A 23,790-nucleotide genomic window follows, 5' to 3' on the forward strand; every position below is an offset into this window, starting at 1 on the left:
TAGCCTCAACATTATTCTTACTAACACGTCTATGGTTTTATTCACGAATTCTTACAGAGATGTTATAATGCAAAGATTCCGGTAGGGGAAAAGTCTCAGATTTTGAGACTGTTTCTTTTAAAATAAGTCATGGGTAAATTCCGTAAGGTCCAAAAACAACTTTTTAAACAACAAAGTTGTGGTTTTTAAGATTTAAAACGTCCGCAGAGTCTAGGGAGGAATCTACCCGAACACATCAAAACTTGCTGGCACTTTCGTGCAGTGCAGCGATAACTGTGCGCTTCTTCCTTTACTGCAGAAAATCTGAATTCGATGTAAATAATTGTGCTAAAATTGTCCTGGTTCAGACGCTGGAAAACCTTTTTCCGGTAGAAAGCCCACCTTCCTCTCATGTTGCGCATGCCCAGTGCGCCCTGCTGGCTTGCTTGGCTTTGGTGCTTCTCCGTCTTCTGTCTGCAGGTAAGGGCCTCCTGGAAGATGAGCGTCAGCGGGCCGGCTCAAGCAGAACTCTGGGGGTCCCAAGAGCTTTCGGGTATGCAAGAGAGGAAGGAGTGATTGGTCTCCTCGACTCAAGCACATCCCTCCCACCGGCCACGGTCAAGAGCCAGGGTGCACAGCGCCGTCGTCGCCACTGGAGGGGCGCTAATGAAGAGAGGATGACAGGAGAGGAAGAGAACTGCAAGTCCCAGCATGCAGTGCGCAGCGCGGCTCCCGCAGAGGCCGGCCGTGCACTCGAGCCGGGGGTCGGCCCAGATGCTGCGGGCTGACCAGGTGAGCGTCTGGCGTAGGATGTGAGTGAGCACTGGAAGTGTGTCCCGGCATGCCGGGACGATAGGCCTCAGAACCAGCTCGCCCGCTCTGGCGGACCTCTGGAGTCCTAGCGCCGGTGCCACCCCGGACCGCACGTCCGGACGTGACGCCGCAGCGGAGGAGGAAGGGAGAGGCGGGGCGCCGCGGTGACGTCCTCCCAAGATGGCGGCGAGAGAGTAAAGAAACTGTTTCCCTTGGGCGGCTACCGGTGAGTGCCGCCCTCTGCCCGGCCCGCGGTCCTCGCGATCTCGGCTCCCGAGGTCCTGCGTGGCCTGGCGCCTCGGAGGTCGAGCGCGTTTCGGGGTGAAGGAGTTGTCCTGGGAGGGGCAGCGTCCGCGGGGCCGGAGCTGCAGCCCGTGCCGTGGGAACTCGCGGGAGTGCGAGCTGGGAGGAGGGCAGGGCAGCGGAGGCCCGGGCGGACTGGCTGGGGCTGTCACCCGGCGGCTGCCAGGCCGGCCGCAGGCAGGCGAGGGGTGTGTCCGCCTCTGGGGAGTGGCGGGGCCTTTGACAGCCCTCGTCTGGTCGGGGCGTTACCGCCCCCCTAGCACCTGCCTAGCGCCAGGGAGGAACCACCCGGTGTAAGCCTACAGGTTTCAGTGACCAGAGAGCAATGAAAACACCTCGCATCGCGTTCTTATCCCCGCTGCCTCAAGGAGTCATTCCTTAGTTGATTTGTTTAGGCACCTTCAGGTAAATATTTCTTCTGAGCTTGAAAGTTTGAGGGGTCAACTCTAAAAGTTTAGGATTTTAAGACTTTTTTTTTTTAACAACTCATGAAATCGACTTTGTTCGCCATCATTCATTGCATTGGCGTCCTAGTTCAGTAAAACAAAGAAAGACAATCACCGCGTGTGTTTGATGAGGCTATGCGGGAGGGGGGCGGAGGTGCAAAGTAAGAGCTCTCTCTGTTAGTTTAGCCTTTGGCCCTTCTCCCCCCTCCCCTACCTCTGCTTGGGTGGATATCTCATGAAAGCCTATGCTTATTGACTTCACTGTCTCTTCTTGTCTTTCAGATCAAGGGTAAAATTCTGATACCAAAATGCAGTATTCGCACCACTGTGAGCACCTTTTAGAGAGACTGAACAAACAGCGGGAAGCGGGCTTTCTCTGTGACTGTACCGTAGTGATTGGAGACTTCCAGTTTAAGGCGCACAGGAATGTGCTTGCCTCCTTTAGTGAGTATTTTGGTGCGATCTACAGAAGCACTTCTGAGAACAATGTTTTTCTTGATCAGAGTCAGGTGAAGGCTGACGGATTTCAGAAACTGTTGGAGTTTATATATACAGGAACTTTAAATCTCGACAGGTAAAGTACACGTTTTTGCTCAGTTATGAAAGCTAGGCAGATGGCCTTGCGAGCTCCAGTGCTTTCATAGTTTCCCATTCACTGCACGCTCATCCTCAAGTCTTGATGTGCACCATATATACATGCACGTACATATGTGTTTATATGTGTGTATATGTATATATGTGTATGTGTGTATATAAGTATACTTACTATATACAATACTCATACACACACATGACTTCAGTAGCTCTGTTTAGGATGAAAAGATGTTTGATAATCACAAAACACACCTTAACATCAAGAGTTCTGTCCAACGTACTTATTTACTCAAAAAAGAAAAGATCTTTATTTGAATTTCGCAAATGTGAATTTTAAATGGTAGATTCTAAGTGAATTTCAGTTTCCCATGGCTTTTGGGCTTCGTGGTCCTCAGGCCTTGTGCTTATGAGGTGTTTGGAGTCGAGTGTTGAAAGGACCACCTCTGGGCTCACGTCCTGGGCCTTCCATTGCGGCTCGAAATAGCCACGCTCAGCGCGTCCTGACTGTGGTTCTAAACCAGCACTTTGTGCGAAGATGAGGAGCAAGAACTCTGTTGCTGTTGTTAACCAACCCAAAGCTTAATCAAGCCAGAGGTTTGCTGTGCTTCTCTTAAGACTCTAAGTATTGGGCTCCAGCGACGCCTCTAGTGCTTGGGTGCCAGCCATGTCAGAATGAGTAGCTGATTTTAAGTGCCCAGCACCAACACGAAAGCATTTTTGTAAGAACAGTGCGCCAGGGTGGGCACAGGTGGTTCTCTGGATCCCACTAGCCTGCCTGCCTGCCTGCCTGGCAAGCGGTATCTGTGAGAGACCCTGTCTCATCTGAGAAGGTGAGGGGTAGCAGAGGGAGACAGCTAGCGTCATCTGTGGCCACCGCACACAAACACATGTGCATCTGCATGTATGTGTGCAGATGAATGCACACGTACTGCTATGTCAGAAGATGCTGCTGCCCCTTCAATAGTAGGTTCTTCAGACTCTCATTGTGCAGATATATTGTGTCCTTCTATACAAATTAGACTAATAGTGATACATTCCTACTTGGTAGAGAGGGCAAAAACAAAGAGAATTTGGTCAAATTATGCATGCTTTCTTTCCTTCGTTTCTTGTACGAAGCATGAACACGAGTAGAGTATTGATTGATAGAACAGATTTATAAGTCAGTCATGGTGGTACAGGCCTTTAATTCCAGAGTTTGACGTGCAGAGGCAGGCGAATCTCTATGAGTTCCAGGCCAGCCGGAACTACTAAAAGAAAAAAACATTACAGGCATTGGAATTAGATCTTCCTGGCTGGGTGGTCCGATCCTATATCTCCTTTAATTAAGCCCTTTCTGGGCATTAGTCTCCTCGTAGATGTGAGGTGGTCATTACTATTGGTATTGCTTTAGAGGCGAAGTGAAGACTTATTTCAAGCCTATTTTATATTCTTTCCTCTTTGCCCTGTTTGCTTCTACATTCCTCAAATGAAGATTAGAAGGAGGAAGAACTGTAAAATTCTGCCGCCTGCTGGAAAGCACTGTTTTTGTACACATTCTTTGCCAGGCCACCTCTTCAGATGTATGCATGTACACAGTTGAGATCCTTTCCTTGTGTCTTGCAGCTTCTTATGAGAATGTACTTTTTTGGTTTTTCGAGACAGGGTGTCTCTGTAGCTTTGGAGCCTGTCCTGGATCTAGCTCCTGTAGACCCTGCTGGCCTTGAACTCACAGAGATCCGCCTGCCTCTGCCTCCCAAGTTCTGGGATTAAAGGCGTGTACCACCAGTACCAGTGAAAGAATGTACTTCTTACTCATGCTAGAACCAAAATGCTGTTTAATTTTTTTTTTCTGAAAAGGAAGTATTCATGTTTTAGACTTGTTTTATGGGAATAATCAGCAGTGATAAATTAATCTCCCACAGTTATTTAAAAGTGGTAAATAATTGATTAATTGGACGTTTTGATTGATTGCTTCTGGTTAAAGATTGTAGGAGCTCCCCTCCCCCGACTCAGTTCTCGCACTTTCTGAACCATCTGGCACCTGCCCTCGTCATCCAACAACAGCTAGTTGGTGAGTTTTTTCTTACTAGCCATCCTGACCGTCCCCAGGACATCAGGTGATGACTGTTGACCATTCTGTGTGCCTGCTCTGCCTTGTGGGGGTGAAAAGATGCACCTCACTATGCTTTCCAATATGGCTGGCAGGCACATTCCATTCAGTTTACCTTGGCTGGAGGTCATTCTGCTAAAATCCCGGTGTCTGTTCCTAACAATTCAACAATTTTGTCATTGGGTCCCTGGGTTTCTTTTCAGACCAATTTGCCTCCTTCTTGGTGGCAGACCTTGGGTGACAATCCTTTCTTCCCAATGACCTCCCTATTGACCACTCAAGGCCCTGGCTTACCAACCACCATTAGTAATGAGATTGGCTCAAGAAACTCCCGCTTAAACCCAACATTACTGGTGCACCGTAGCACTCAAGAATGGCCCTGTATCTCCTAGATTATCAACAAAAGGAAGCTTTGCAGTCTCTGTGGGTATGGAGAGACTAAAGGAGGCTCCCTTTCACTCTTCTCCCTCCTAGCCTTCCTCTCAGAGATTCTGCATGTCTCTACTTTCTTCTACCTCTGTGTGAAGCCCTCTTGCCCTTACACCTTCTGTTCCCTGTCTTACGTCCTATCGAAACTGCTGCCTTTGGTCCCACCGATAAGCGCACCCCCCTTCTATCCTCTCTCTCTCCTCGCAGCCACCTTCTGTCCAGTCCCTTCACCCTTCCCTCTGCCTCTCATCTTGGCCCAGGCTGCTCCTCTTGGTTGGCACCCTCCTCCAACTCAGGTTCAACTCTGGATTCTCTTAGATGTCCTGCTTCTGCCTATTCTCTCCCTTTTATCTACAACATACCTAGGAGCGGTCATGTCCCTCTCTTTTTTTTTTTTTTTTATTTTCATTCAACTGCTCTTGCAGATGACTCTAGTTAAGTTCACAGCACTCAGGATGACTCACAACTTTCTGTAAGCTCAGCTCTAGAGAAATTTGATGCTCTCTTCTGTTTCTATGGGCATCTGCACTCAAATTACACTTTCTCTACACATACACATAATTAACAAAAATATATCTATTTAAAAAAACTTACTGTTTCATGTATATGGGTGTTTGTTTTAGCCTGTGTGTATGTCTGCATCACTTGCATGTCTGGTGCCCATGGAAGCCAGAAGAGGGCTTTTGGATTCCCTGGAACTGGATGAGCCACTATGTGGGTGTTAGGAGTGAAACCCAGGTCCTTTGGGAAAGCAACCAGTGCTCTTAATTGCTGAGCCATCTCTCCAGCCCCCCAAAATGAATGTCTTTCTTTCTCTCTGATAAAAAGGAAGGGAAAGAAGCAACATAGTAGAAAATTAAGTGATCTTAAGAGCTAGATTGCCTTGGTTATTTCTTGGTTCTAACAAGTTACTTAATTTCTTTGGATCTCTTCTTGGTGGGGGTGGGGGAGACAGACAGTGTGGGGGCAGCAAGGGAAGGAGGGAGGGCGGGAGAGAATATGTGTTTGTAGTGATTAGGATTGAACCCAAGCATTCTCCCACTGAACTTCCCCAGGCACAGCCCTTGAGAATTGTTATACATAATTAAATGACCTTCAGTGACTATCCAAAAGATAAAAAGGAGTTTGGAACCACTGTTGCTTAAAACATATAAAAAACACTTTTTTCAAAAAAAAGATTTGTGCTGGGCTATGGTGGTACACTTTAATCCTAGCACTTGGGAGGCAGAGGCAAGCGGATTTCTGTGAGTTCAAGGCCAGCCTGGTCTACTAGAGCTAGTTCCAGGACAGGCTCCAAAAGTACAGCAAAACCCTGTCTTCAAACAAACAAACAAAGATTTGTTTTACTAATTTTTTTTCACGTGTTTGTAGATGGCCTTGGAAAAGGGCACTGGGCCCTTAGGAGCTTGAGCTACTTGGTGTGGGCACTGAGAACTGAACTGTAGTTCTTAAGAGCAACTAGAAGATCAGTCTTTGAAGAAAAACTCTTGATTGGTTTTCTTCATCCAGTGTCTTAACTTCGATTATAGGCTTTGGAGTGATTTGTGGAGATTATTGTTTTGGCATTATACAGTTAGTATGTGACCTAATGCTAGTTTATTTCACCTTTCTGTTTGGTGATTCATTTAATGGAACAGAAAGCACAAATATACTTTGAGATTTAGTTAAATATATTAAGTGGTAGAGTAAACTTTGTTTTTATTCTATGAAAATATGTATAATGAAATGCTTATTGTCAGTGGTGGTGCTGTAACATACATATAAAGTACATTTTCTGATATATGTTTGGGACACTTACATTTTTATTTTTACAAATGGAGAATTAACTCAATTGTAAAGATTCCTGATATATTCTAAAAATTACCACAATGAGCCATAAGAAAATAATTTCTTGAATAATATTTTCTTATGTAGGGGGGAGACTCAGACACAATATATGCCAGAAGTTGATATGTAATAAGTTTAAAAACTTGAATGAATTTTCCCATAGAATAAAATATTTTCACTGGAGGAATAGGTTTTCGCATTCACTCATATGACTCTTCAATGAGTTGAAAATGATTGTCATAAAAGACATTTTAAACAGCCAGGAGAACACTAAATGAGGCAAAAGTACAGCACAGTGGAACTCTCGGAGACAGAGTGTGACTAGGTGGTCATCAGAGATTAGTGCACACACAGGATAGTCTTGGAGATTCCAGACATGTCAATGCACTGATTATTTTTTATTTTGCTTCAAATTTTATCCCCTCTTAAAAAAGCAGTAACAGTATTGTCATCATTATATGTTTTCAACTGTAATTGGAGCCCTTTTACTGAGTTACAAGGAAGAAAGCAGAAAAGAGGCTATGTTAGTGAACCAAGTGACCCTTGGCACAGTGGCAGGCCGGGAGTTTCCTCAAGGGTGTGCATCTCTGTATGCTTAGATTAGGTTCAGACGTCACCCTTCAACTTCATTAGCGGTTTTTTTTTTTTTTTCTTTCTTTTGAGACAGAGTTTCTCTGTAGTTTTGGAGCCTGTCCTGGCACTAGCTCTTGTAGACCAGGCTGGTTTTGAACTAACAGAGAGAGAGATCTGCCTGCCTCTGCCTTCTGATGCTGGGATTAAAGGTATGTGCCACTGCCGCCCGGCCATTGGCAGTTAATATCAACTAAACTCTTGTTTTTACAACCGAGGAATTTTAAGCCAGCAATGTTGCCTCACCCTGATTAATTCATAGAATGCTAGACCCAGTGCTAAATATAGCAGTCACCCTTGTCTTGTACTCCCAGTCAATTTGACTGGGATGTTGAACAGTATGGTTTGTCTCTCATACAAAGCTAACGTGATACACTTTCCTGGCAGTAAGCTGAGCTAGAGAGAGGTCAGCACATTCAAAACCTTTGTCCCTCCCAGTTGTAATTCATGGGCCAGCTGCATTGACCTAGCAGGGAGTGCATTGCAGCTGCAGATTCTCAGGCACTATCAGTGATGCCCGAATTTTAGTCTGCATTAACAAGACCTTTCATGATTCATATTAACAATAAAGTGTGAGAAGCATAGTTAAAAATATCTCACAGAGCAGAAAGGGGAAGTGGGAAGTAGTTTTCACTGAACTCTGTTGCCAGTTGAGAAAACTTGACTGGAATCTGAAGAAGCCTCAGAGGAAATGGGAGGAAGCAATGTATTGTCAACAACATTAAAAAAAAAAAAAATTAGCAGGGCATGGTATGCATGCCTTTCATCCCAGCACTCCGGAGGCAGAGGGAGGTGAATGCTATGAGTTTGAGGACAGTCTGGTCTATAGTGAGTTTCAGGTTAGTCAAAACTACATAGTGTTACCCTATGTGTGTTTTTGTGAGTGCAGATGCACCCGTGTGTACCACAGCATTCATGTGGACATCAGAGGACGATTCTGGGACTAGTTTCTCTTTGTTGCTGAGGCAGGGTCTTGTGTCTGTCTCTGCTGTAGGAGCACCATCACATCGCATCTCCCATGGGTTTTTGGGTCTTTGGGCTTGCTCAGCTAATGCTTGTACCTGTGGAGCCAGCTTGCTGACCACCCAACAACCATTTATCAATTCAAATGTTTTTGTTTTGTTTTTTGGTTTTTTTAAGCAGTCAGAAAATATAACATTTTGTTATTCATCAACATCTATAAGTAGGCATTCTTTTTATTTTTTTAGTATCTATATAATCAGAGATACCTGTTCAAACATTCTGTCAAATTACATTTTATAAATTTGTTACTTGGCATTCAGGTGTATGTGCAGTTGCTTCAGGTTTTCCTTTTGATCAGAATATTGTCATCGAGCCTTGTTTCCTTACAGTTGGAATGTTAAAGAAATTCATCAGGCTGCTGACTATCTCAAAGTAGAAGAGGTAGTCACTAAATGTAAAATAAAGATGGAAGACTTTGCTTTTATTGCTAGTCCCTCTTCTACAGAAGTATCTAGTATTACTGCAAACATTGAATTGAATCAACAGACCTGTCTTCTAACTCTTCGAGATTATAATAATCGGGAGAAGTCAGAAGTATCTACAGACTTAGTTCAGGCAAATCCTAAACAAAGGGTATTGGCAAAGAAATCGTCTCAAAGTAAAAAGAAGAAAAAGGCTTTCAATCCACAGAAACCAGGACAGAATAAAGCAGTGCAATACCCCAGTGATGTTTTAGAGAGTGCGCCTGTGGAGCTGTTCCTAGATACAGGTAAGTTGTCCTCACCTGTAGACGAACAAGTCATCCAGGGAAATGATAATTCAGAACTTGAGTTGACCTCAGTTGTGGAAAATACTTTTCCAGCACAAGATATTGTGCAAACTGTTACAGTCAAACGGAAACGCGGCAAGTCACAGTCACACTGTGCTCTGAAAGAACACTCCATGTCTAATATAGCCAGTGTAAAGAGTCCCTATGAACTGGAGAATACTGGCGAAGAGCTGGATCAGCGGTATTCCAAGGCCAAGCCAATGTGTAACACATGCGGGAAGGTATTTTCAGAAGCCAGCAGCTTGAGAAGGCACATGAGAATACATAAAGGAGTCAAACCCTACGTCTGCCACTTGTGTGGAAAGGCTTTTACCCAGTGTAACCAGCTGAAAACACATGTAAGAACTCATACAGGTGAGACTGCTTTGTTTTCCTGCTCTGCGATGGCTTGTGTTATTTTGGTTTCTGTTCTGTTTGGTACTAGGGACGGAGCCCAAGGCCTCCACTGAGCACACCATGTGTTACTAAGTTGCATCTCCATCCAGTAGAGATATTAGCACACAGCATTGATGGCCTTTCCACAAAATTGGCCATGTTCTTTTATTTGTAAAATGTTTTAGCATTAGACTCTTAAAATCTTATTCATAATTGTAATCAAGTATTAACAGCTTGTTGCTATAGTTGATACTTTTAAGTTTTAGTGCATCAGGTTCTTGCACCATTTTCTCTTATAAGCATAAACTTGGTCCTAACCCCAGGCCCTAGCTGGGTATGGAACCTAGGGCCTTGAACATGCTGTGCAGGTACTCCACCACTAAGCTATAGCGCTTCACCCTTCCACAGATGGCTTCTTTATTTGAGACAGTGTCTTGCTAAGTTGTTCAAGATGGCCTTGAACTTACCTTGTAAGTCTTGGATTTGTAGTGCCCCTGCATCCGCCTCCAGAGTAGTTAGGATTTTAGAGCTGTGCCATTAGGCCTGGCTTGCTTCTAGTTTTTAAAGTATTTAACAGAGACAATATTAAAACTCAGTCCAATATTTACGTATTACCAATACTTCTTTTTACTTGCTCCTAGACTTGATTGGTTTTGAACATCAGCTTCTCTGTTTATCTGTTTTACATGACCTGCTGGCAAAGTGTGAGCATCCATTAGTACACATAGTACACATTATGTTTTATACATTTTTCTTGCCTTTCACTGTTATGATGAATTTCTTTCCTACTAGTTAGTGTTTTCAGTAGTCTGGAAGGACATCCCATTTGCTTTTGTTACTTAGCAGTTACCATTTTCTCTAAGACAAAAACCAGTACTGTTAGTGCTCTTAAAGCCTTCAAAGTTTATAACTTTAGCAAGTTAAATAGGATTTTTTTTTCCTTCCTAATACAAATGTTATTGTTCTCTCAGGGGAAAGGCCATACAAATGTGAACTGTGCGATAAAGGATTTGCTCAGAAATGCCAGCTGGTCTTCCACAGTCGCATGCATCATGGTGAGGAAAAACCCTATAAATGTGATGTGTGCAATTTACAGTTTGCAACTTCTAGCAATCTCAAGATTCATGCAAGGTAAAAAAAACCAAAAAACTCCGAGTTGTTTGATCTTTAAGTAAGTTAATTAGTTAATTATTGTAATTTAATGAGTACTTTTTTTTTTGTTTTTTGAGATGAAGTTTCTCTGTGTAACAGCCCTGGCTGTCCTGGAAACTCCCTCTGTAGACCAGGTTGGCCTCGAACTCACAGAGATCCACCTGCCTCTGCCTCCAGAGTGCTGTTATTAAAGGTGTGTGCCACCACTGCCTGGCTTGGGTGGGCTTTGTTGTTGTTGTTTGTTGGTTTTTTTTTTTTTTTTTTTTTTTTTTTTTTTTTTGGATGAGTACATTTTATATGAGTGCCCAGAGCAAGCCTCATGTTACACCATCTGCTGATTTTATGCTTGCCCTGCCGAGATTTCAGCTTGCTTTCATCCTCCTTGCATTTCCTCACTCCTCTCTTTTGGAATGGGAGTTGTGCTGTGGAATGTGTGTAAGCTGTGTTTTCATTTTTACCAAGTGCTCACAACTCAGTTGCCCCAATCTCTGAGACTTTAGACCTGGACTTCTGAGAGATTCTCTGACTCCTAGAGATAGATGAATGCATTCTCATGGGGATGGGCTTGAACATTTAGGGCTGGAGGTAGAATTTAGTTTGGATCTGAAATACCTCCCGGATTCTCATTTCTGGAAGGTGTAGTTCCAGTACAACGTTCAGGGATGATTTTTGGGGAAGTGGCTCTGACCTAATCAGAGATTTAGGGGTGACATTTTAGGTGTTAAGACCTAGTTAAATACTGAGTCCTGAGCCTCTGGGGATTGTGTTTTGCCTCGCCCACCCCCACAACTCTTCCTCTGCTTTTTCCTGGTTGCTGTGATAGCTCCACCATGATCTCCCAAGGGACTGTGGCTACAGTAGACTCTGAATGCCTCTGTATGTGGGCAAGGTGCCTAGTACTTTAGTCTCAAAGCAAAAGAACTTACATTTTCACTTTTCACACCCTGTAGCTTTTGATGGGTAAAATTTGACCATTTTTTACCCTCTTGTTTGTTTGTTTGTTTGGGTTTTTTGTTTTATTTTGTTTTTTTGAGACAGGGTCTTGCCGTATAGCCCAGGCTCCTCTCAAAACCCAAATCCTCCTATCTCTCCCTCCTGAGAGCTGAGTTTATAAAAATATACCATTGGTTGGAAATTTTGTTTGTTTTATTTGTGGCGGTAGAAGTTAAGCTGAGGGTCTCTAACATGCTAGACACGAGCTTTACAGCTGAGCTCTGTTTCCCGCCATTGACTTCATTCTCACTGTTCAGGTGTGTTCTTTTTTGGGCCCTGCTTATCTGTACTTCTTTTTTTTAGCCAAACCTCCAAGTTTTTCAAAAAGTCCCACTTTGCCTTTACTTGGAGTAAATCTGGCTAAAAGTCACCCATGACATGACGCCTTTGTACTGTGCAGCCTCGAAATTTCTTCCAATGGAATAGTTAAGTCTTTTTTTTTCTGTATAATTTTTTATTGATATTTATTGAGCTCTACATTTTTCTCTGCCCCCCTCCCTGCTTCTCCCCTTCCACCTGCAATCCTCCGCCAAGGTCCCCATGTTCCCAATTTACTCAAGAGATCTTGTCTTTTTCTACTTTCTACTTCCCATGTAGATTATATCTATGGTCTTAGTGTACTTCCTACTTTCTCTTCTTTAAGGTTCAGTGTGGCTGGCTTTATGTTGAGGTCTGTGATCCATTTGGACTTGGATTTCGTGCATGGTGATAGATATGGGTCTATTTTTATTTTTCTACATGTTGATATCCAGTTATGCCAGCACCACTTGTAAATATGCTTTCTTTTTTCCATTTGATATTTTTGCAAAGATCAGGTGTTCGAAGATGTGTGGATTGATATCCGGGTCTTCTATTAGGTTCCATTGGTCCTCCTGTCTGTTCTTATGCCAGTACCAGGCTGTTTCCAGTACTGTAGCTCTGTAGTAGAGTTTGAAGTCAGGGATTGTTGCCTCCAGAAATAGTTGTCTTTAAACCCAGTTCAGAGTCTTACAGCATGGGTAAAATATACACAGGTTATTTGCCAGCATGCAAAATTGTTCTCAATTTCAGTTCCCGGCAGCACTGTTTTCTTCTACAACTCGTGAACATGGTCTTTGTTGTCATATTCCCTTTGCTGTTTCTCTCTTCCCCCTCCCCTTTCTAAAAATTGTGGTCCAGTTGACCTCAAACTTATTATTTCCACCTCAGCCTCTTGAGTGTTGGAGTTATCAGTATGCATCCCTCAATCTACTTGTCCACATTTCTGTGAGAATTATGGTCTTCTGAATTTGTATCAGAATGACCCACTAAGCTCTTCTTGTGTCTTCCTAGAACTTCCCTAATCTGTATCTCCAAAGTTTCCCTAATTCCTCCTAAAGTCAATTCTAAAAGCTTCTGGACCACATTGTGAGATACAGTCCCAGTGAACTCATCACTGGGACTGTTGTTTTCAATATCAGCTGTCCCTGAGACAATGTCTGAGGCAGCTACCCTAAGATGGAAAGATCTCTGTTGGCAGATAGTTCTATTGGCTTCATAACTTCTGGGCCTTAGGTAAAGCAAACCAATATGACAGAGAGGGTGTGGTGGAAGCCACTGCTCATCTTATGGTAGCCAAGAAGCAGAAGCTGAAGAGGGGACTTGGAACAAGATATATCTTTCAAAGGTATAATCTCAGTGACCTACTTCTTCTAATGAGGCCCTACCTAATATCACCACAAGCTGGGGACCAAGCCTTTGCACTTGGCCTTTAGGGAGCATTCTAGATTCAACTATTATTAACACTTGGAGTTAGGGGATTTGTTTTAGTTTAGCTAAAACAAATTGAACATTCAAATGACAGAAGGAAAGCGAGATATATATGCACCGATGCTATAGGTAGGATGCAATGATATGGAGCTTTTCTTTCTTTAAATTACCTTTTTATTTTGTGTGTGTTTGTGTATATCTTTACAATGCATGGCATGCCTGTGGAGGCCAGAGGACACCCAAGGGAGTTGGGAACCCAATGATCACACTTAGGTGGCAGCAGGCCTTTCTGCCTACTGAGCCAACTCACTGGCCCCAGATTTTCTTGTGATTTAGTAAACTCTGAAGCAACTGTCAGCTGGGTGTGAGGAAGAACTTTCGACCAGTAAGATGGACTGGCAAAGGAATTGCTGTATTTGGGGTTTGGTAATAACTATTGTGCTGCTAGTTGCTTGTTGTCAACTTGACACAAACCTAGACATATAGGAAGCTGGAATCTTGGTTAAGAACATTCCCTTCATCAGGTTGCTTGTAGGCAAACCTATAGGTCATTTCCTTGATTAACCATTAATGGGAGAAGTCTCAGATAACTGGTTGGTGCCATCCCTGGGGTGTGTAAGAAAGCAGGTTGAACAAGCCATGAGGACCAAGCTAGTAAGCAGCTCCCCTCCATGGCCTCTACTTCAGTTCTTGCCCTGTCTTCCCTCAGTGATGGATTGTGAAATAAACTCTCTCCTCCCCAAGTTGCTTTTGGTTATGATCTTTATCACAGCAGCAGAAACCCTAAGACAACTATATAATGATGATGGCAAAAGTTTTTTTTTTTTTTAACTTATTTCAGAACTGTTGTTTTGCTAACTCAAAAAAATGGGGGGTGGGTTTTACATAGAATCAACTATTGAATTTAAATGTGTAGTCTTAGCCTGTTAAGATGAAATAAAATGCTGCATGAAAAACTATGTAAAACATACTTGATGTATGTACTGACCTCTAGATTACTCTACTTACCATTGTATTACTTTCTGTTTACTAACAGGAAGCACAGTGGAGAGAAGCCATATGTGTGCGATAGATGTGGGCAGAGATTTGCCCAAGCCAGCACACTGACCTACCATGTCCGTAGGCACACTGGAGAAAAGCCTTATGTGTGTGACACCTGTGGAAAGGCATTTGCGGTCTCTAGTTCTCTTATTACTCATTCTCGGAAACATACAGGTAAGAGTTACATACAGACTGGCTGCAGTAAGAAAACAGATAAAAGAATGGGAATTGGGCTCTTATCAAAGGTAGATTATAGACTTCTTAGTTAGATATCTACATTTGGTATTTTTGGAGCTATGTTCATGATTTTCACATAACTCTTAGATTAAATACAAGGTAGGTGAAAGTTTTATCTTGTAGCTTAGGTTTGTTGAAGTAGGATAATTCTGAAGATAATATATGAATTGAATTGAGACATTTTTTTTTAAATATTTATTTATTTAGTATACAATATATCCCTTTAGGCCAGAAGAGGGCACCCGACCTCATTACAGATGGTTGTGAGCCACCATGTGGTTGCTGGGAATTGAACTCAGGACCTTTGGAATAGCAGACAATGCTCTTAACCCCTGAGCCATCTCTCCAGCCCCGAGACATCTTTTTTTGACTAGAGAAAACCTCGTTAACCTTTTTTTGAGAATTTTTTTCCTTTGAATAAGCGTATGAAGGGGGAATTAAGCTGGAGGTGGGTTAGACAACTTGTTTTGTGACCTGGGGCCTCCTTTGCATAGACACTTTGAGATTTGGAACACAGACAGATGTATCAAGTGCAAATTGCCAGTTCTGAAACCAAGGGACCCTTCGTTTGTAAGGTGCACTGCTAATGATCTTCCTCACATGTTTATATTCTTCTTGGATAATAAAGTAGAAGCAAAATTTGAAATGTGGCTTTAATTTTTAATTTTTTTATTTTTTGGGGGGTTTTAAGAAACACATTGCCCAGGAGATCTCTTCTAGGAAAGATAAGACATTTGCAGAAGTAATGTTTTAGTATGGGAAAAATATCAAGCTAGATAGATGATATAAAACTATAGTTTGTTATGTTGGATTACTGAAAATGCCTCTAAGATACAATGTAGAAAGGCTTTCATATAGATATTTTTAAAAGCTTACTTTAGATCACTTGTAATTGATAATATTACATTGGTATAGTACGCCACTTCGCTATCTTTTATTTTCCATCTAGGTGAAAAACCATACATATGTGGTATTTGTGGGAAAAGTTTTATTTCCTCAGGAGAGCTCAACAAACACTTTCGATCCCATACAGGTCTGTGTTTAGGGAGAACGTATCATTTTTTGTTCTCTCTTAATTCCTTTGTATGTAAACCTTGACTTTGAAACCATTGTGGGCTATATAGTTTCTAGTCATAACTTTGTGATAATAAGGTTTTAATGTATACATGTCAGGTTTTTATTTGTTCATTTCTTTATTTTTTAAAGTTGTTTAGAGTATAATTTAAACTTGGTTAAGAATTGTGTAGATTTTCCAAGAAATATGACAGATGTCTATTAAACAAAAATGTTTGTTGCAAATGAATAAATACATAAAAAAGATGAATAGATAACACCAGGGAGCTGTCAGAATTAGCAGGTGGTGTTCTTATATGCAAGTTTCCAGAATAGATTATAATATCAACATGTTTATTTTAACATGTAATATGTAAATAGCATGAAGAAAATGTTGAATATTAAAAATTAAAAGAAAGGAAAATGCTACTTTTAAAATATACTGTTCATTTCTTTTCAAAAACCTGTCTTCATAATTCTTGTCCAGAGTAATAGGAGGGTCTTGGTGAATTCATTGCAGCTCCTGTATCCTCATGTTCCTTGGTTTTGGGGTAAGGCATTACGTGGTTCTTCAGCCATCGCCCCACCCCCGTAGTGCTGGAGAGCAAACTCAGAGCCTTACAGGTGCTGGGACTGCAGCCTGCCTTTCCAGTACATCCCAGCCCAAACAGTTCTTATTTGAAAGCACTTATTTATATTGTAGAATATCGTCAGTCTTCCTTGGAAGACTTCCTCATTGTTGAGGTGTATGAGAGCCAAAATTATAGCTATACTTTTTCCTAGTTCTGTAGCCAGATTTTAGCATATGAATGGCATCTAATATGTATCTGATAGCAGTAAAAAAGATTATTTTTTGAGAATTTCAGATAATGAACATGCTTAATTTCCCTGTGATTGGCTTCTGCTTCCTATAAAGTAAAGTGAACCTGTGACTCCGGTTCTCCTCTCACTCAATTCCTGAGATTGGCTTCTACTCTCTATAAAGTGCACCTTTGTGTCTAGGGTTCTTATCTCGCTGTCACAACCAGTGATTAAAGTGACTTTTTCGCTTTATTTGTAGAACATTGGATAGTTTTGTGTCTGCTGGCATGTTGAAAATACCAAGTTTTTAAAGTTTTTATCTTGTTTTTCAGGAGAACGGCCATTTATCTGCGAATTATGTGGAAATTCTTACACAGACATTAAAAATTTGAAGAAGCACAAAGCAAAGGTCCATTCTGGTGAGTGCATGTGCTTAAAGCCTGCGCTGCCCTCTGGTGGGGCCGGAGCAGGTCAAGAGACATTTCAGCAGTGTAAGTTAGGTGTTTAACACTAGATGTCCGCAGACGTGGTCCATGCTCATCGTCTAGGCAGGTAGTTGGAGCAGAAAGAAAGACCAGCCTGACCACAAATCTAGTGAAACCCTGTCTCAAGCAACAGATAGAAAATCCCAAAGAAAACAGGGCTCAAGGCTCCTGTGCTTAGGCCTAATAACCTAAATTCGATTCCCAGATCTTACAGATAACAGGAGAGAACAATTTCTTGAGAGTTGTCCTCTGACACGCATATATACACTAACACACACACACACACAAAACAAATAAATAAACTGAATTTTAGAAAACAAAAAGCAAAACATAGATATATACATAAAAAGTAGCTTTTTAATTTACAGAAAATTTGTCTTTCCAGTTCTTTTGAAATATTGAACTTTAGTTTTTTAAAAAGAAAACACAAAATCTCCAGGGTCTGGAGCGGTGGCTCAGCACTGCTGCTCTTAGAGTCGTAGCACTGACAGGGCAGCTCACAACTGTTTTTAACTCCAGTTCCAGGGGAGGGCTCTGATGCCCTCCCTCTCTACTGGCCCCACAGGCATCAGTTACACTTGCAGGCAAAACACTCGTACATATAAAATAATAATAATAATAACAATAATAAAATACTTCAACTATTTCCTCCTTTAAAATTATGATTTGCCAGCCGGGCAGTGGTGATGCACATTTTTAATCCCAGCACTCAGGAAGCAGAGGCAGACAGATCTCTGAGAGTTTGAGGCCAGCCTGGTCTACAGAGCAAGCTCCTGGACAGGCTCCACAGCTATACAGAGAAACCCTGTATCTTAAAACAAGCATGTATGTGTATATGCATACATACGTTTATACATACACACACATGATTCGCCGCAAAGCATGGTGGCACATATCACACACTGAACTTAGAGGACAGGTAGGAAGATTGTAGTTTAGTGTGAGCTACATGGGCATCCCTGCCTCAGAACAAACCATGACTTCTGAGTAGTTTCAAAAACGAAAGTTAAGGGGCTGGAGAGATGGCTCAGAGGTTAAGAGCACTGCTTGCTCTTCCAAAGGTCCTGAGTTCAATTCCCAGCAACCACATGGTGGCTCACAACCATCTGTAATGGGGTCTGGTGCCCTCTTCTGGTCCGCTGGCATACACACAGACAGAATATTATATACAAAATAAATAAATAAATAAATAAATAAATAAATAAATGTAAGTTAATATAAGCAAGCTAAGTAGCATTACTCTCCAGAATGCGGTCTCGGTGATTCAGACAGTGGTTAGAAAGAAAAGAGCTATCGTGAAGAAGAGCCTAGAAATGTGGAAGGAAATAGAACTCTGGTAGCTCAAAAATGCTCCATCAATGTAGGCAGCCAGAGTGCAGACTTGTAGGCCTGTGACTCACTGTACTTACGGCATTCTACCAAGACGAAAAGTATCACAAATATGGAGATGATGATAATGGGTGTGATGGAATACTTACCTAGCATGCATGAAGCCCTAGGTGCAATATCCAGCTCCAAAAACTAAACATTCTGTTAATAAGTCATTGTAAGGGTTAAGGCAGAAACCTCTGACAGCCGCAATGAGTGTTCAGCAGTCTAGTTAATATCTACAGAGTACACATAACTGCAGGGCAGACAGAGTTGAGCAAGAGCTTACAGCGTGGATGTAACTCCAGAGATCTAACTGAATAAGATTGTCAGACAAGATGAATACAGGTGCTAACTAACTAAGAGTTCTTCTGAAGCATCGGAATGGGCTTACGTTTAACCTAGACATGGCAGCCCATGCCTACAGTCCCAGCACTCAGGATGCTGAGGGAAAAAAGTGGCTGACTGCAAGTTCAAAGCCAGCTTGGGCTGCATAATGACAGTATCTAAAAAGGGGAAGGACTGTCAGAAAAGAAAGAATTTATTCTTACGAAGTTGAAGAGAGAAAAGTTCAGAAAATGAAGATAGCAAGATGGGTCATTTCAAGCAGAAGACATTGTGATGAGTCACCAAGATGAGACAGCACAGGTTGTTTGTTGACTGGTTAGGCTGAAGAAGACAGAATTGCAGCGTAGTGAGACAGGTGATGTACTGTTAGCTGTCTGCTGAGGCTGCTGGAGTCCTGTCAGCATTTCTGGGGTGGCAGCAACATGTTAAAAGCAGTAGTAAAGTCAAGCAAAGGTGCATCTTTAGTCAGTGTGACAGTTTCTCACCTCACGAGAAACGGTAAGCATTGTACTGCAGACTTAAGCCACAGAATAACAGAAACTGCTTATTAAAATCGCCAGTGTACAAAGGTTTATTTACTTTACTGCCCGCGTTTGGAGGGAATTAGAAAAGTTTAGCTGAGCATTTAGCCTCAAGGAATGTCTAACCCAGTTAAGGATGTGAGGCACGACTGAATAGAGTGTTAAACAAGAGTAAGAGGAATGGGTGCCACAGGTACGAATATGAAATTTGATAAATATGTAATAAGGTAGATGAGAAAAAGTTCACCCAGGTTTCGAATGTTAAACCTATTTATGTACTGGTATTTGTGCTTGACTCTACTCTTGAAGCCCAGATATGCCCAACACTAAGTTTCAATACAATCAGGCACATTGGTGAGAGAGAAACAGGTCGCACATGGGTTTGGAGACTAAGCATAATTTCTAGGACTTGTAAGTAGATTGATTAGCCTACCTCAGACAATTCTTTAGTTTGTATTGTTAAAGACAGGATACTTTCTGACTTCCATTTCAGGTGCAGATAAAACTCCAGATGGCAGTGTAGAGGACCATGCTTTAAGTGAACAGGATCCCACACAAAGAAGTCCTTTGTCAGAAACTCTAGACGTGAAGCCTTCAGAGATGACTCTCCCCTTAGCGCTTCCACTGGGAACTGAAGACCATATGCTTCTGCCTGTCACAGACAGTCAGTCTCCAACGTCTGACACACTGTTGAGGGCAACTGGGAATGGATACTCAGAGCCACAGTTGATTTTTTTACAGCAATTATATTGACTTTGAGGGCATGGAACTGCTCAGACATCCCTGGTAGTAAACAAACATCTCTGGTAATGTGCGTATTCATATTAATCCCCATTCATTTGAGCTGTGTGGCCATTAGGTTATGTGTAGAAGTAAAAGCACCTGACTCTGCATCCATCGGTGCTCATGTTGGTTTTGGTTCTCATTGTAAACAGCCTTTCAGGGAGAGACTTCCACTGTGGCAGCACTATTTTGGATGGTAAGTTTTAGACACTGTTAAAGCTGCCTTAATTCCATTCTTATTTTTGACTTCTTTGTTCCTGAGGTAAAATCTGACCTGTGGATTTTTTTTATTGTTCTTTCCTAACTGTTTAAGCAAATCTACAGTACTATCAACTTCAAAGTGCTTCTGTTTGTAAATCCTGTGGACCAGTATATAAACTGTTGGGGGGGGGGTTAAATTTCATATTTATACCTATGAAAATTTAGATACTAAGGAAGAATTGTGCTATTTATTAATATATTCCTTTAGAGGTAACTTTTCTAATAGAGCCAAAAGAAGTATTTCTCTTAAAACCCAGAAAAATGTATGTACATTTTTGTTCATTTAGAATGAACTTAGTACTCTGGACAAAGCCAATAGTCAAATCAGTTTTTGTTTTGAGTTGAGACTATATTTTTTTAAATAGATATTTGGTGTTTTTAAGTGGTCAAAAGACGGTTTTGAAATTTGATTCATTTTATATTTTATTAGATTTTTAGATTATTGGAAGTGAATATATAACAAGTTTGAAAATTTTGATAAACTTATCTTTTATCGGATATGCACTTTTTAAAATAAATGTTCTAAAAGGAATTTTCTAGATATAAAACACATACTAGAAATCACTTGGCTTCTCAATTTGATATTATTGCATAGAAAAATCAAGAAACTTGAGTAGCTTGCCTAAAGCAACACACACACAAATAGGATTACTATCCTAACTTCAATTATAAGCTACACTTTTTGATTATCAGTTTATTTACCATTTTATATTTGAGTTTTCTATAAGTATGGGCTTTTAAATTTTATACATCAAACTACAACTTTTGGTTGTTGGCTCTAGCTTCGTAGTGGTCCTCTCATTCCAGGAGGACGTAGAGAATTCAGTGTCACCCATCCTAGACGCTTGCTGCCACTTTCCTCCATGTTAATTTATTTCACTGCCTCACCCTTGTATTTTAAATTACAGTGTCAGAAGGTTAGTTCCCGTAGGACTGATAAAAATCGCGACTATTTCTCATTTCTGCCATAAGTTAGTTATGCTTACTTGTTTTCATGATTTAAACTACACTGAAATAAATTCAATATGTTTACCAGTATTGAATTCTTTAGTCATAATTCCCTATTTGGGTTCAAGTCTCAGAAATGAGAAGACATAATAAAAGCACTCGGTTCTTCTAGACTGAAGCAGCAATACCTTTTCTAGAGCATATAGTGTTCTCACAGTAAATTACCACCAGTGAACAGACTTAACTGGAGAGAGTGTGAAATAACCACCTTTGTGTAATGAACTTATTATTTTACTATTAGCTAAGAAATCTGTGTGTATGTTAAATGAGCATTCTGAGTTTGAATAAAATTTGAAGGTTATGAAATGTTCAGCTAATTATTCTGGTTTAAGATCAATAACAATTTGCTGGAATGTAACAAGACTAAAGAAAATTTGAGAGTCAACCCCTTTTAACAAGTTTGCCCAAGTGGAGAGGTTATGTGTAATTCACATCTTCATTCATCCAAGCGTTTAATTCTTGGGGCCGCCAACCAGCTCCCAAATAAAGACATGGAGACTTATTTGAATTATGAATCCTTGGCCTTAGTTTAGGCTTGTCCCACTAGTTCTTAATGATTCCATGCATCCACGTTTGCCTCAGGGCCTTTTACCTTTATTTCATTCTGTATGTTCTACTCTTCTGATTCCTCCATATCTGTCTGTCTGACCCCTGGCATCGCTCTCTGCTCCCCTAGCCTAAATAACTTCCTACTTCCTCTCCCTGCTGGGAAGTCCTATCCCTCCTCCCTTGGTGTTAGCAGTTCACCTTATTAGACCAATAAGGTACCTTAGGCAGGCAAGGTAAAACAGCACACATCGTAACACAGTTAACAAACGCAATACATTTTTGCATAGTTAAACAAGTATTCCGCAACATAAACAAATACAGTACATCTTTGCATTTTTAAAGTGCTATAACTGCCATAGTAGCACGTATGTGCAGTCACAGCATTCTGTAAAGTTGAGACAAGAATACTAAAAAGATTCTAAAAACTGCTATGATGATGTCATAGTTATATAAGGGCAAAAATTGCCCAGCTTTCTCAAATGTAATGATAGTCTTTTTGTATTTATCTTTTTAAATTTTCAGCTAGTTTCACTTTATAGTCCAGACTGCCCTAGCTCTTCTGTGCAGCCTAAGGTGCCCTCATATTCAAGACTGTCCTCCCTCATCCTCCAGACAGGTAATACAATGGCTAACCTGGTAATTAGCATTTTGAAAGCTTCCAAATTTGTCATTTTCAGTATTTTATATGATGGCAATATGGAATAGGTAAGTTTTCTTTTTAATTTGCATTACCTGCATAGCTAAAAATTTTAAGTTGATGTGGCTTTAGTTATCATTTGCTCTTCTAGAATTTCATGTGAAGAAAGCTGAAAGCCTGGTGTTCTCTCTTCCTTTTTCAGTACTATGCTGTTCCTTATTCGAGCCTGTGTGTATTGTAGATGTATCTGGTCATCACTCTAACACACAGAATCCCTGGGCTAAGCACTTTGTTTTGTTGTGATGTAGTGTTTTGGGAAAGACCTGTAAGTATTATAGAAGGTTTTGAAAGTCTTTAAAATGATGAATATCTTAGAAACTATGCTCTAATTTTGTTTTGTATTTGTATTATTTAACTCTAGTGTTAGCTTTTAGACTTTTTATAAAAGAAACTATAGATTATATATTATATGAATTTTGCTGTTTATCAAGGTTTATTTTGGGGTTAAGCCCACTAAACCTCTCAGGGTCCAAAAAGATTCACTACAGCAGGGGAAGCTGGCTGGGGAAGCAGCCCGGCTGACTTGAGCACTGTCCTCCTGCTTGTTTCTTTATTGCTTGGGGGAAGGAAGGGAAGGAGGGGGGAAAGGGGGCTGTGCTCCACAAAAGCTTTCAGTTTTTTAGGCATACAGACAAGTTAGCCGTTCTGTAGGCGGTAACAGTAGTATCAAACATGCATTTTACAGAATCAAAAACAAAACAAAAAACTGTGGGCCTGACAAGGAGGCATCTTACACCTCAGACGGGGTATGGCTGTGAAGCTCCCTGATAGCTGGGAACACAGCCTTGGTAGCCAGGGCCTGGGTGGGAGGCAAGGTGCCTGATTTGCCTCAGTGTAGTTGTCTGAGTTAAAAGGAATCTCGTTTGAGGCTTGCTTTTGACTCCAGCAGGATGTCCAAGTGAGAATTCTCCTCTCTGAAGCTAGTTTTAGCAACTCAGGCCTTTTTCCAGTATAAGCAGTTCATTAAAATGTTAATCAAAACCAAGGTGAAGGGTAATAACAGCATATTAGCGGTTTGTTAAGGTAGAGCAGACCAGTAGATTACACCTGAGTTTCTGTTAGAGCAGACATACTGCCTCCTGTTTAGGGCTCCTTTCTTATCAGTGAGTGCTGTCAGTAAAGAAAGTTGTGGGCACTAGTTTTATGTGGATTTGGGCCATGAGAACAAAGGTTTGACTGAGTGAATGCTTTCACACCAGGGCTTCAGAGTGTGGGGAAGGCATTCCGTTGCCCAAAGGAAAAGTCGGATGTACACTGCTGGATGCAGTAGGAGGGAGAGATGCCGTGATTTCTACAGAATTCACAGTGACCTAGCCAAAAGACAGGTGTTCCCACAGCTCTGCTGAACGGCTTTTCTGTGTGAATACACTTCCCGTGGGTCTGTCTGTTGGTCTGCCAGCTGTACATTTGCTCACCACAGCTGTTGAATAGTATTCGTGTTTAATTCCATGGGATCATTTCAGTAGACCATTTTAGAAAGCTTTTTCA

The 23,790-nt window shown here is 41.4% G+C and overlaps 1 protein-coding gene across 6 annotated transcripts; it reads left to right on the forward strand.

Annotated features, from left to right (window-relative positions):
- Positions 1 to 869: 869 nt before the first annotated feature.
- Mynn (myoneurin) lies at positions 870 to 21,091 on the forward strand. 6 transcript variants are annotated; one of them, XM_050138294.1, is made up of 9 exons: positions 870 to 1,018; positions 1,824 to 2,115; positions 8,463 to 8,842; positions 8,936 to 9,256; positions 10,249 to 10,408; positions 14,187 to 14,365; positions 15,378 to 15,461; positions 16,615 to 16,701; positions 19,498 to 21,091. In XM_050138294.1, exons 2-9 carry the CDS (start codon positions 1,850 to 1,852, stop codon positions 19,755 to 19,757), a joined length of 1,737 nt encoding a protein of 578 aa, XP_049994251.1. In that variant the 5' UTR covers positions 870 to 1,018; positions 1,824 to 1,849; the 3' UTR covers positions 19,758 to 21,091. The 6 variants fall into 6 exon arrangements, with proteins under 6 accessions (XP_049994251.1, XP_049994248.1, XP_049994250.1 ...); XM_050138291.1 differs by having other exon boundaries at positions 8,463 to 9,256; XM_050138292.1 differs by lacking the exon at positions 870 to 1,018 and adding an exon at positions 1,324 to 1,500 and having other exon boundaries at positions 8,463 to 9,256.
- Positions 21,092 to 23,790: the final 2,699 nt, after the last annotated feature.

This window comes from Alexandromys fortis, unplaced genomic scaffold, assembly GCF_014885135.2.
Source record: "Alexandromys fortis isolate MF-2015 unplaced genomic scaffold, M_Fortis_MF-2015_v1.1 scaffold_15, whole genome shotgun sequence".
Classification (NCBI taxonomy): Eukaryota; Metazoa; Chordata; class Mammalia; order Rodentia; family Cricetidae; genus Alexandromys; species Alexandromys fortis.

Coding starts and splice junctions, on each gene's coding strand:
- Mynn (XM_050138291.1), top strand. CDS start 1,850: ATGCAGTATTCGCACCACTGTGAGCACCTTTTAGAGAGACTGAACAAA. Junction 9,257..10,248: donor ACATGTAAGAACTCATACAG/GTGAGACTGCTT, acceptor TTGTTCTCTCAG/GGGAAAGGCCATACAAATGT. Junction 15,462..16,614: donor ACACTTTCGATCCCATACAG/GTCTGTGTTTAG, acceptor CTTGTTTTTCAG/GAGAACGGCCATTTATCTGC.